This window comes from Drosophila nasuta, chromosome 2L (assembly GCF_023558535.2).
Source record: "Drosophila nasuta strain 15112-1781.00 chromosome 2L, ASM2355853v1, whole genome shotgun sequence".
NCBI lineage: Eukaryota > Metazoa > Arthropoda > Insecta > Diptera > Drosophilidae > Drosophila > Drosophila nasuta.
The window spans coordinates 8920408-8932685 of NC_083455.1; the positions used below are offsets into that span (position 1 = coordinate 8920408).

At 34.6% G+C, this 12278-nt stretch overlaps 4 protein-coding genes across 7 annotated transcripts in view; 1 reads left to right on the forward strand and 3 right to left on the reverse strand.

Moving 5' to 3' along the window:
- The window catches only part of LOC132798225 (discoidin domain-containing receptor 2), a 160300-nt gene that overhangs the window by 17096 nt on the left and 130926 nt on the right, over nucleotides 1-12278 (forward strand). The gene's annotated exons all lie outside the window — the stretch shown is intronic.
- On the reverse strand, nucleotides 415-1905 carry LOC132798132 (arylalkylamine N-acetyltransferase-like 2). Of its 2 annotated transcripts, none has more exons than XM_060809869.1 (2): nucleotides 1586-1905; nucleotides 415-647 (listed from the first exon to the last, which is right to left on the reverse strand). In XM_060809869.1, exons 1-2 carry the CDS (start codon nucleotides 1899-1901, stop codon nucleotides 580-582), a joined length of 384 nt encoding a protein of 127 aa, XP_060665852.1. In that variant the 5' UTR covers nucleotides 1902-1905; the 3' UTR covers nucleotides 415-579. The 2 variants fall into 2 exon arrangements, with proteins under 2 accessions (XP_060665852.1, XP_060665851.1); XM_060809868.1 differs by having other exon boundaries at nucleotides 601-647; nucleotides 1222-1905.
- Nucleotides 2268-2892, reverse strand: LOC132785737 (arylalkylamine N-acetyltransferase-like 2). Its single transcript, XM_060791969.1, has one exon. The coding sequence runs from the start codon at nucleotides 2890-2892 to the stop codon at nucleotides 2269-2271; it is 624 nt and encodes a 207-aa protein (XP_060647952.1). The 3' UTR covers nucleotide 2268.
- LOC132791455 (arylalkylamine N-acetyltransferase-like 2) lies at nucleotides 4013-4833 on the reverse strand. Its single transcript, XM_060800384.1, has one exon. The coding sequence runs from the start codon at nucleotides 4796-4798 to the stop codon at nucleotides 4124-4126; it is 675 nt and encodes a 224-aa protein (XP_060656367.1). The 5' UTR covers nucleotides 4799-4833; the 3' UTR covers nucleotides 4013-4123.

Genomic DNA, 12278 nt, shown 5'->3' on the forward strand with positions numbered 1-12278 from the left:
CCAAGAGGCTGAGGAGCTGGAGGTTTAAACACTGCTTCGCCATTGGCATCCCGATAGTCTTCATAAATGCACTCCATTCCCAATGCCTTCTTTTTTCGGGCTGAATAGAAACTCGTACAAAATGCAATCATAACAGGAAAGCCTTGGATCCGACCCAATTCTATAAGAGCAGCAGTTAAGCGTGTTCCGAGTCCCTTTCCTCGCACAGACGCATCGACATTTGTCATATGAGAAAGAAGCACCCTAGAAACCCCAAAGCGTTCAAAATAATTAACTTTGATTTTAGTCTCAAACTCAAACGTGGCAATTCTTTTAAAAGCACCATCATGCAGTGCAGCAACTTGCGAAAGATTCTTCTGTAGATTGCTGTCGGTTTCACATCCTGCCAAGACACTTCCAACAATCTGTCCACCATCATTCCCAAGCAATTGCCCTGTTCTATCAATGAATTGTGATAGTTTTCTAATCCCTCAATTAGAGCTAACTGCACTTCAGCCTTCGTGTCATCCTCTAATCCAGACCGCAGCGGTTCTTCGTCGTAAATGGTTTCTTCGATCTTCTTGAAGTCCTCTTTGGTCATTACCAGAATGAGGATACCATCTTTTGTTGCGAAGTTCGTTGACATGTTGTTTGCGTGGTGCTTGCCTCTGCAAAATAAATATAGACAATTTATGATCAACATTTGGTTTGCCATTTATTGCTTATCTTTTCACTCATTAACAGTTTATCGATTATTTTTTATGTTGTATATCTAACTTATAGTCTTGATAATATAAAAATAACTTCTTTTCTATTTATATTTAACAATAATATAATCCACTGGCTCTTTCAACTTATTAGCAAAAACATATATCTTCACTGTATCACTTTAAATTATGCATCCTTATCATATATTCGGAGAAGGCGTCTTCAAAAATGCACTCTGTGCAGAAGGATTGACATTTTTAATTTAAAGCTTTAATTAACGAGTCAACATAAAAATCAGAGCTTATCCTTCCTTGACCATTCTTGTAGTCAGAGCAGGTTTGAAAATTAAAGCTATTTACAAAACAAAAAACTTAAGACCACAAAAAAAGATATGATACAATAACTGCACTTAATTTTGTTTGTCTATATTAGTCTTAAGTTACTTTAGCCAATTGACAATTTAAAATTTGTATTTAAAATAAAATTAGATTATGTATTAAAATTTACAACTTAAATTGAAACGAATAGACATACAATTTTCACAATTTAATGGCCATTACACGAACATGCGTATGAGGAGCTGGTGGATTGAACACGACTTGAGCATTGGCGTCTTTATAGTCAGCATAGGCTTGACTGTAAATGCACTCCATTCCCAATGCCTCCTTTTGTCGGGCAGTGTATAAACTTGTACAGCATGCTATCATAATAGGAAAACCTTTGGATCGACCCAATTCCATTAATGCAGCTGCTAAACGTGCTCCGAGTCCCTTTCCTCGATGGGAGGCATCAACATTTGTCATATGTGAATAAAGCACCTTTGAGACACCGTAACGATCGAAGTAGTTCCCTTTGATTTTAGTTTCAAACTCGAATATTGTACATGTTTTATAGTAACCTTCTTCCATTGCAGCAACCTGCGCATAATATTCTTGCAGATCGCTGAGAGTTTCACAGCCCGCTAGAACACTTCCAACTATATCTCCACCGTTCTCGTCATTGATTGCCACTAAGCAAGTGCCTTGTTTTACCATCGAATGATGATATTCTTCCAATTCATTCTTTTGAGATTGATTTGGCTCAATCTTCAAATAGTTGTCCATTGCCAGTTTGAGTGGTTCTTCATTGTAAATGTTTTCTCCGATCTTTTCGTAGTCATCCATCGTCATAATACGAATGAAAACACCGTCTTCTTTTCCGAAGTTCGTCGACATGCTGTTCGTTTCGCGCCTTTTTAGAGAATGATTCAAGTGTTAGTTCAATTAATCGCATTTAGCTCGCAAACATAAAACTACTTATCTGTTTTTACTTATATAAGAGGAAAGTAGTAACAGATAAAGACTTGTAGTTTTTTTATGAGAGCTCTTATCATTCCATAGCAATACGAATCTGAAATTTTTAAATTGAAGCCGATCAGCTCATTATAGTTCATAGTTTATAGTCGTAAATGATAGTGTGGCAATAAATTTGCAACATTTAATAGATTATTTATTAAATCGAACTAACAAACATTTTTGGAGTACAATGCAAAATGTTGGATACTTAAAACTTATCAACACTGGCACAACATAATTAAACATTCTAAAGTTTAATTACCATAACACGTATATGAGTATGAGGAGCTGCTGGCTTGAATACCACTTGACCTTGTTCATCCTTATAGTCCACGTAGGCCTGTCTGTAGATACACTCCATGCCCAAGGCTTCCTTTTGGCGCGCCGAATAGAAACTTGTGCAATAGGCCACCATCAAAGGAAAGCCTTTGGATTTTCCTACTTCGATTAGAGCAGTAGCAAGACGTCCACCTAATCCCTTACCACGCATGGTGGCATCCACACAAGTAATGTGAGAGTAGAGAAGGCTGGAGATGCCGTAGCGCTCAAAGAGGTTCGCTTCTATTTCGGCAGCTGATAGAAACACGGCAATGCGTCCCCATGTGTTTTGTTCCATTTCTTCTGCTTCTTTGCGATGCTTCTCCAGATCACTGGGCACTTGACCTCCCGCTAAAACAATGCCTACTATGCGACCTCCATCGTTTTCGTTGAGTGCCAAGAGAGAGGTGCCTTGTTCTATCATCGAAATGTGGTATTCATCGTTTTCCTTCTCACAGCATTTCTGCACATCTTCGTCTGCAGCGGCACATAGAGGTTCTCCATTGTAGAAATTTCCTCCCATGAAATCCTTCACATTCATATAGTCTTCCATAGGGGCTGTACTAGAAGTTGGGAGGTTATCTACAACTAACTTAGCAGGTATTGAACAATTATTTTATTAATTATATTTTTGGTACACATTATGTGTATAAATTTATATTATTAAATTTATTATGATAATGATATAAAAACTATAAACGTTAAGTTAAACATATTATTTATAATTTATGTTTTAAGAGATAACTCGATTAAATCATTTATCTAACCAATAAACTTATTATTCTATATAGAAGAAACATTTATCTTTTGTGTGTACTTAAACCAAATTTTAAAACACTGAATATATAACTAAATACGCTTATAATAATTTTTAGGTTATTTTTCATTTAATTTTTGTTTAATAATTTGATAATAATAAATCATTTTATAATGTCATTCATACAACAATTCAATATAATATTTTATTTAGCAGTAAATGTTGATGTTTATTAAGTATGCGAGATTCTCGTTACATATTTTCTATTAAGGTAAAATAGTGCGGTATTATTGTTAAAATATACAAAAGCAATATACAAAATTAGTTCTTGAATATACTAAAAACAATATCGATATATTACTACATAAAACATACAATTATCATACTAATATATACTAATTATAATACTTTTTTGTGAATATCGATGTACTACTTCATAAAAAATATACTACAAAATATTTCCGATTGCAGATGTAGCTAGTTTTTGTCTTATTAAAAACATTCTTGAGTAACTTTAAAGTTTTTTTTAATCTTATCGCAACCAAATGTTAACAAATCATAAAGACTGTAATTATTATTGTGTGCCAAAAAATAGGCTAGGTTTTTCGATTTGCGTTGGCGGAGGTAAACATGGCAAAAATCTAAAAACAAGCCTCGTCAAAAAATGTAGCTCTAGTTCTTACAGTCTCTGAGATATAAGTGCTCATCACACACAAAAAACATGGCTGGATGTTGACACTGATTAAGAATATATTTATAATGTCTCCTTCAGTCTGATAATTACTTACACAAAGTTGGAATACCCTATAAAAAATCGTAGCTCATCACGTTGCTTGCTATTCACAAAACATAAAATCGCCTATTTTTGTTATCAATTATTTTTGTATATTTCATTAGTGTAATAATAATATAAAACTGAAAATGTTATTATAATCTTTTAATATATACATATTCTACAATAATAAATTTGAACATTAAGTGACACTTAAAACTTATCAACAAAAGACACGTAATATAATCCATATCTTTAAAGTTTGATGGCCATGATACGTAGATGGGTGTGAGGGGCTGCTGGCTTGAACACCACTTGACCTTGTTCATCCTTATAGTCCGCATAGGCCTGTTGGTAGATACACTCCATGCCCAAGGCTTCCTTTTGGCGCGCCGAATAGAAACTGGAGCAATAGGCCACCATCAAAGGAAAGCCTTTGGATTTGCCCACCTCGATTAGAGCGTTAGCAAGACGTCCACCTAATCCCTGGCCACGCATTGATGCAGCCACATTCGTGATATGGGAGTAGAGCAGCTTGGAAATTCCGTAGCGCTCAAAGATATTCACTTTGCGTTCGACAATTGATAGAAAAACAGCTATGCGTCCCCATGTGTTTTGTTCCAATTCATCAGCTTCTTGGCGATGCTTCTCCAGGTCACTGGGCACTTGGCCTCCGGCCAGAACAAGGCCTACTATGCGACCTCCATCGTTCTCGTTGAGTGCCAAAAGACAGGTGCCTTGTTCTATCATCGAGATGTGGTATTCATCATTTTCTTTCTCACAACATTTCTGCACATCTTCGCCTGAAGAGGCGCATAGAGGTTCTCCATTGTAGAAATTTCCTCCCATGAAGTCCTTCACCTTCATGTAGTCTTCCACTTTCATTATCCGGATGAGTATTCCATTTTTTGAGCACAGTTCCGTCGACATGTTGAGTAGCAATTTATTTTCTAATAAACTGCAGTTCTAGCGTTGGGTCTCCACTATTTATATGTTCGCTTATCACTTGCCGCTTGTTTTTTGCGCTTATCATTTGACATATACATACGTATAGTAATTGCACTTGTTATTTTTATTTGCGACTTTTTTCCGCGCCTTATCAATTGTGGAATAGCTGTTAAAAAGCTTTTCAGTTTAATCAATGTTTGCTGCTTGGGTGAGCTGGAGAAATTTTATTTCAAGATTTGGTTTATTTATTTTAATTTCAATTCAAGTCTTTTTATGGGTCAATCTAAATAATTCTCGGAAGTTGCATAGGCTACTAAATTAGCCATATAATCATTCAATTGAAATTGTATTATTGCGAGATTGTTGTGATGACTTGCACACTTGATTTAAAAATAGCTTTTTTATTATTTGTTTTGTTTTGGCATTTATTTGTTTACCCCTTTGAGCTTATCAAGCAGCGAGTGCATTGACACAGCAAAAGTGACGTCATTTAATTCATAACAATGCAATAACATTCATGGAAGGTAATTCTAATTTGTCAGATTAATAACATACATAAATGAGTTAAAAAGGGGCTGGACTAGAAGTTAGGAAAATAGCGTTTGCTTAAATGGCGAAATGTTTCGTAGACTGTAGATTATTTGTTCATTTTTATTTATTATCTTTTCAGTATACATTTCAATTATATCTCTGCAATGTATTTTTATTTTATTTATTAAGATAATAACACAAGAGTTGTCAATATTGTTGTTGAAGAATGTATTTATTTCCTTGTTTACCTTATCGCCTATATATAAAGCACCTTTAAAAGTGGGCAGTACTTAGCAACGAAAGTTCGTTCCATTATCTTCAGCGATTTTTGAACTATTTCCATAGAAGTTGATAACAAATTAATTTAAAAAACAACTGAATTAGTTTAGAGTTGCTATTTAATATATACTCGTAAGATAGAAAAGTAGATGAAATGTTTATTGAGCGGCTATTTTCGTTCATGACTTGCGCTTTCTCACTTTTAGTAGTAAAATTGAGGAACGCTTTAAGCAGCCGCATTAAGAGACCGAGGAACAGAGCTATATATAACGGAAACCCGAGAATGGGGGCCGGATAGTCGGTGTTAGAGGGTTTGTCTGTTTGCTCTGAATGCTTGCAAATTCCCAAACTGGCCAAAAAACCAACATAATTTACATGTCTGCTGGATAAGTTCGACATAGAGAAACACACAGAGAGAGAGAGGAGGGGACAGAGAACCAGTCTGGACAGTCTGGACCATTTGAGCAGTCTGTTGGCCATGTTAAACCAGACTAGTTACAGTTGCTGTTGTCGTTGTTTTTGCTGCCGCCGTTGCTGTTGCTATTGGTGTTGGTGTTGCTCAAACGCGTGTCGAGAATCAGGTGCTTTAAAGTTGTATCTTCAAATTCGGACTGTCCGCAAATTTATCAATGTTAATCAAAATTGAAACGATCTATTTGGGAGCTGTGAAGGATTGATTGAAATAAATTGTGTGCGTGTTATAAATTAATTTTTATGAACTGCTTCGCATTGTTTTAAACTACCAGAACATACTGTATATAGCATGTAGTTGTGAAGCAAAAGCCACAGGCATGAACATCTGCTCTTGGCAGAGCAATGCAGGAGTTGCCACGCCCAGTTGCACCATAGTGTTGCATACTTCTAGGTGGCATGCAACGCTATAAAATTTTTGCACAAATATTTGCAGAAGTGCATTTTTGATTTATGCTCGTGCAGCGTGACCCAAATTTTTCAGGTTGCCAACTAATTAAAAGTGAAAAGTTGACAACATTCTCTAGTTGAACTTTTTTTTTTTTTTTTATTTTTATAAATTGTTGTAGTTGTTGGTTTTATAGTCCTATGATTTATGGCGCACATTTGCCGAATAAAGTTGCGACCGCAGCGCAAAAATTAATGAAAATTCAATCAAAGTTCGCGTCACCCAACAGTTTGTGTGCTTCTGTGTGTGTGTGTGTGGCAAGTGGCAACTTGCAACATATGCCTCAACGACCTCGAAAGCCCCCTCCCAACAACACACTTATTTTATTCTCCGGCTGACCCTAATGAAGATTAATTTAAAACAAGTGCTGCCCGGTGCCTAGCCCTCTCCTATTCTTTCACTGTTTAAAAAAAAAGAGAAGAAAAAATAATACTGAAAATTAACTTTGTTCTTGATGACGCACAATGAGATGAAGATGATGACAACAATGCCTTCTCCGAGCTAAGGGCACACACTTGGAATCAAAGAAACAATTTAATCATATCATTTTCAGTGGCTTAGATTTCCAGCGCGATATGAAAACAAAAAAGAGACCCAAGAAAAGATGAGAATAAAGTCGGCCACAAAGAACGAGGAATGCGCTGTTGAAAGATCAAATTGGAGAATTGAATTGATATCTAAGACCAAAAGCAATACAATTGTTTTTAATTAATACTAAAAATCAAATTGAAATATTTATAATTTGAAACAAGAAATATGACAAATTAACTTACTTAACATTTTCTAATTTAATCTAATGTCAAGTTATCAAAAAATACATTCAACTTTGAACTCTTCTCAGTGGAACTAAATTTAGAATTTTTATGTAGAAAATTTCCCAAATAACTTGTGTGTTTGTGACACTTGATTTCTGATTATATCTGGGGTAATTAATTTATTAAACAATTTTCATATGCACCGCGGGAGCTGATCAGGAGGAATCTATTTCGAAATCTTCAACATGACTGCATTGTTTACCCGAGCATAGATCTCTCTGCCAGGGGGTCCCACTAATTTGTGCCACGTTAATTAGTGAACTAGCGATGAAAAAGAGAAGAAGAAAAACGAATCAAATGAACCTATTGAAATCAGACAGTCAGACAGAAGGGGATCGAGGGGCATTTGACTTTTTTAGGTCTACGTTGAACTGCCTACACAATGTGTAACGCATTACGAGTATTATAATTTCAGCTGCCTACTGACTAACTAAACTAAATTCAATTCAATTCAATTCGTTTATCTGATTTTCTTTCAAGTGGTCAGTGGAGACGCGTCGGCTTCGTTTCGCTTCGTTTAACATTTTTCTCTTCTCTCTTTGTTATTCTCTTTTAATTTTTCTTCTTCTTTTGTATGAATATGTATATAGAAAAGCAAATCTTGTGAGGCCGTGTGGGGCATTATTTATGTTTATTCATTTGTATTTTTTTCTCCATTTCGTTTTTTTTTTTCAATCAACATTTTTTCTTGCTACGCAGTTTTGTTTATTTACTTTGCATTTTTTATACATTATTTAAAAGTGTATCAAAGTGGCAAATTAAAATGATAAACGAGGCATTGGGCAATGTAGCATTTTTGAAAAATTAATGCATTTGTATACAGTATACAGTTGCGTACTCAATTTATGAAAATGAATATTGAATAATTTATCAAAAGTTTTATTTACCTGTTTACTTTAAGCTTAACGGTTCCACATTTTATTTTCATATTCTTTTTTTTTTAATTATTAATGCTTATGCACACACCAAACCAAAGAATCTTGCAATTTTATGAGAAGCAGCTGATTTATGTATTTTTTGCTCGTCCAAATATAATTAATAATATTTTCAAGGCTAGTTAAGCGAGCATGTCCTCACATCATCCAAGTTGTTCTCTTTTCATATTAGCAAGAGTAACATTAAGCAAGGGTATAATAAAATACAACCAGCATCTATATAAAACATACATACTATATGGCTGCTGAGAACCCAACTCCAACTTGTGTATAAATTTGTAAATCGATTTTGAAAACTAACAAAACAAAGTTGCCAAAATAAAAAGAGAGCACAGACGCTGGCAAAACCAAAAGATATTAATAAACAGAAATGATTTATGTGTCTGCAGTCGACATGGAGAACAGAGAACCGAGAACAGAGAACAGGGAACAACGGAGGGGCGTTTGAGGTTTTAGTACTGAGAAGTCGAAGAGGTCTGAGAACCAGACTTCGCTTATGCTGTGGTCAGTAACAAAACTGTAGCAGTTGTTATCTCGAAGCCGTTAATCGAATCAATTGAACAGACTTCAACTTTAACTTGAACAACAACAGAGCAGCACCCTCATAAACTCTGCTCAGCGGCGCCTGCGCAACAGGTATAGAAACCCAGACCCAGAGAACTGTAAGAAAACCTTACTTCCCCCTTCTCTTCTTCTCTCCTTCTCTGTGTCTTGGCATTGTGGCAATTCTTGTGGCAAACGTTGAGGCGTGTGCATGACAAATGTTCTTTGATTTATTAACAGTTTTCAAGTGGACGCAACTTTGTCAACATGGCTAGTTGGTCACGTTCTCTGGATCGGTACTTTTCACAAGCCTCCTCAGGTCCATTTCCAAGAGCAGGCCGTGGCCCATAGGCCAAGCCACCTGCTGTGCGAATGCTGCCAAACATTTAAAAATAGCACACAAAATGCGCTATGCCACATCAAAGCATAAATTGCGACAAACATTGTTCGACAGCAGTTTAATGTGTTCAACATAGGGTACATGAGGTTTCTCTTCAATTATGCAACACACGGCGGTATTTTTAGTATTGTAAGAATACTATTTGTACTCTACGGTGCTAGATCAATATACCAATATATTTTAAGAATAACTCCGGACAAATTTGATCTTCTCACGTCTTTTTTACTTGTTAAAAAAAAATAATGAATCTATATATATATCTACATTTAATTTATTTAATATTACTTCTCTTTGCTCTTTTAAATAAAGAAAATAACTCATTTTAAATTGAAATATAATCAAGATAAAGCAATAAAGCAAGTAAAGATAAGCAATAATTTATGTAATGGTAATATAAAATTTGAATCTGAACAAATGATTAAAAGATTGTATTTATTATTTATATGAGTGTTATATTATTTAAAAGTGCATTTATTATTATTTAAATGATGTCGTAAAATAGCTTAATTAGTAGAAAGAGTGTTGCCCTTTCGATATGCCATGAACTCATAAATTTCCTTCTGGTTTATTTATTATTTTCGTTGGCTGCATTTTCGCCTGTAATCGGAGCGGCCTACAAAGCGCGGGAACCACCCAAAATGTATATGTATGTTACGTATATGTTTTTTTGTGTCTACCCCCAAAATGCATTGCTTCCGCAGTTGAGCGCCTGGTTCTGGGTATTTCCCTGCGATTTGTGTTGTAGGTGTCGCCTGCATGCACACTTGACATAATGTTGTTGCCAGTTGGCGGCACATTTCATTTCATTTTCGAATTTATTGTGCGCTCTCGGTGATTTCTATATCATTTTATTGCCGTTCGTGTGGGCGGACATTCGCTTATGGTTGCGTCTTGTTGCCTTTTTTGTAGCAGCCCCCCTCAGTTTTTTCCTTATTTATGATGCTGGTATTGCGAAATGAAGGAACTGGCATACTCATTTAATATTAATCAGAAATATAATACACCACAATACTTCAAGAAGAATTGAAATACAAATTATTCAGCTTAGAATATTAAATATGACCGAGTTTATAATATATATTTTATTATACATGCCTAATATACATTTATTCAAATAGAGGCTCATTAATTTATGACGTAATCGTATCATAAACAAATCTTTGATACAATTTAATAGCCGTTCCAATTCGACATCGTAAATGGCAAAGCAAACTGCTTGAAGAAACTCAATTTCATTGCGAAAACTGTAACATTCAGCACTCAATCAACAATCTATCAGGCACATCAATCAAGTAAATAGTGGAACAAACTGAAATCAAAGCTAAAACGCTCTAACAACAATAAAGCGAAAGCACTAAACAGAGTCAACATAACCTCAATTTGCTTATAGTGGCATTAACTTGACCAAGCTAAATACAATGTAATATGGCGACATGCAGACGAAAGAAACGAAGAAACGAAACGGAACGAAACGAAAGAGACGCAGACAAGCAAACGAGAAACTAATCAAGCTGAGCCACAACAAGGACGTGGAAGCAACACAGCAACAACTTGGACATAATAAATAGAAAAAATAGAAAATTATGATGGAAAATTATGACTTAAGTTGGTAAAGTCGTCGACGACAACGAACGGAGCTAACGTGAACGAAAGTCATTTGTAAAACGAAACAGACGACAACGGCGCATTCGAATTCGAGCAAAGAGGATTCCAAAGCGGACAGAGGAGGAGATCTGGTGATGGTCAGTTGCGGTCATTATGGCTGCAAACTTTGGCTTGGCATATTAATAATAAATATAGTGTATATTCAACACTTTTCTCTATCCCCCTTTCATTCAACAAATAAAAACAGCACGCAAAGTGATCATTTTTCATTAGACACCAGGAAATCTAATATTGACGCGACTGCACAAAGACTTAGCGAACCTAATGATCAACGCAAAATAGATTAATGTATTTTAGAGATAGCTTTACAAATGTTTGCATTTACTATTTACATTAAAATATTAATGTGTGATAATATAATAATAGGAACTTAAACAAATCGCAAACTATAATCCAAGATTTCCGAAATTCTTATTAAGAAATTACGCAAGCAATATGCTTAGTTTGACAATATGTTTATATTTTATATATTATATGGAATGTACATTTAATATTATTATAAAAATATAATATGAGGTTTTGGATAGAAAAGAATAAAGATTATAGAAAGTTAATCTTTGAGAGATCTCAGACTACATAAACAAAATTTCTTAAATTATTATCTTCTTAATAGACGCGCACAAAATTCTTTAACTCTATATAGACATATATATTTTAAAGATAATTTCCAAATATGTGTACTAATAATAAGAGAATAATATTTTATATAGATGCGAGAATAAAGTTTAGACAATATCAGCAATTAAATCAGAATTTTCTGCAATTCTTATTAACAACTCGATTGCACAAAACGTAGCATAAATAAACTTTAATAAAAACATTTTCCAAATATGAATTTTTAATATCAATAAAGCAATATTGATACAAAATAATAATATACAAATTTTCAAAAAGTAATAACTTCACCAAAAGCTTGCACTATAATCCGATTTTTTTTTAAATTTATATAATTTATTCATCTCAATTAAAGTTCCTAGCTATTACGAAACTACATGAACTACAAAATATGGTAGTATAATTACAAAATGAAACCAATTAAGTTCATAATTTTTCCAGTAACGCAAACACGCAAACCATTAAAGCGATAACTTTCAATCTTCATATTTTAGAGTATGTTTTCAACTCTTTCTCCTTCACTCCGCTGTTCCGTTTGTCAACCCTAAACTTTACCCACGATAACAGAATGAAAAAAAAAAACAGCAGTTGATATTCCAGCGCTTTTCACGCTGAACTAGGAAACGAAATGGCAGAAATGGGATTTTCAAACATATCGCATATACAAAATGCAAACATGTCTGGCAAACACAAATCCCATAAATGTTTTTTTCTCCTCCTCTTCGGTTTCCTTGCTTAGACTAGTTGAGGATGGAGAGAG

Excerpts from the sequence above, each read along its gene's own strand:
- LOC132798132 (XM_060809868.1), bottom strand. The coding sequence starts at position 1,901 with ATGTCGACGAACTTCGGAAAAGAAGACGGTGTTTTCATTCGTATTATG.
- LOC132785737 (XM_060791969.1), bottom strand. The coding sequence starts at position 2,892 with ATGGAAGACTATATGAATGTGAAGGATTTCATGGGAGGAAATTTCTAC.
- LOC132791455 (XM_060800384.1), bottom strand. The coding sequence starts at position 4,798 with ATGTCGACGGAACTGTGCTCAAAAAATGGAATACTCATCCGGATAATG.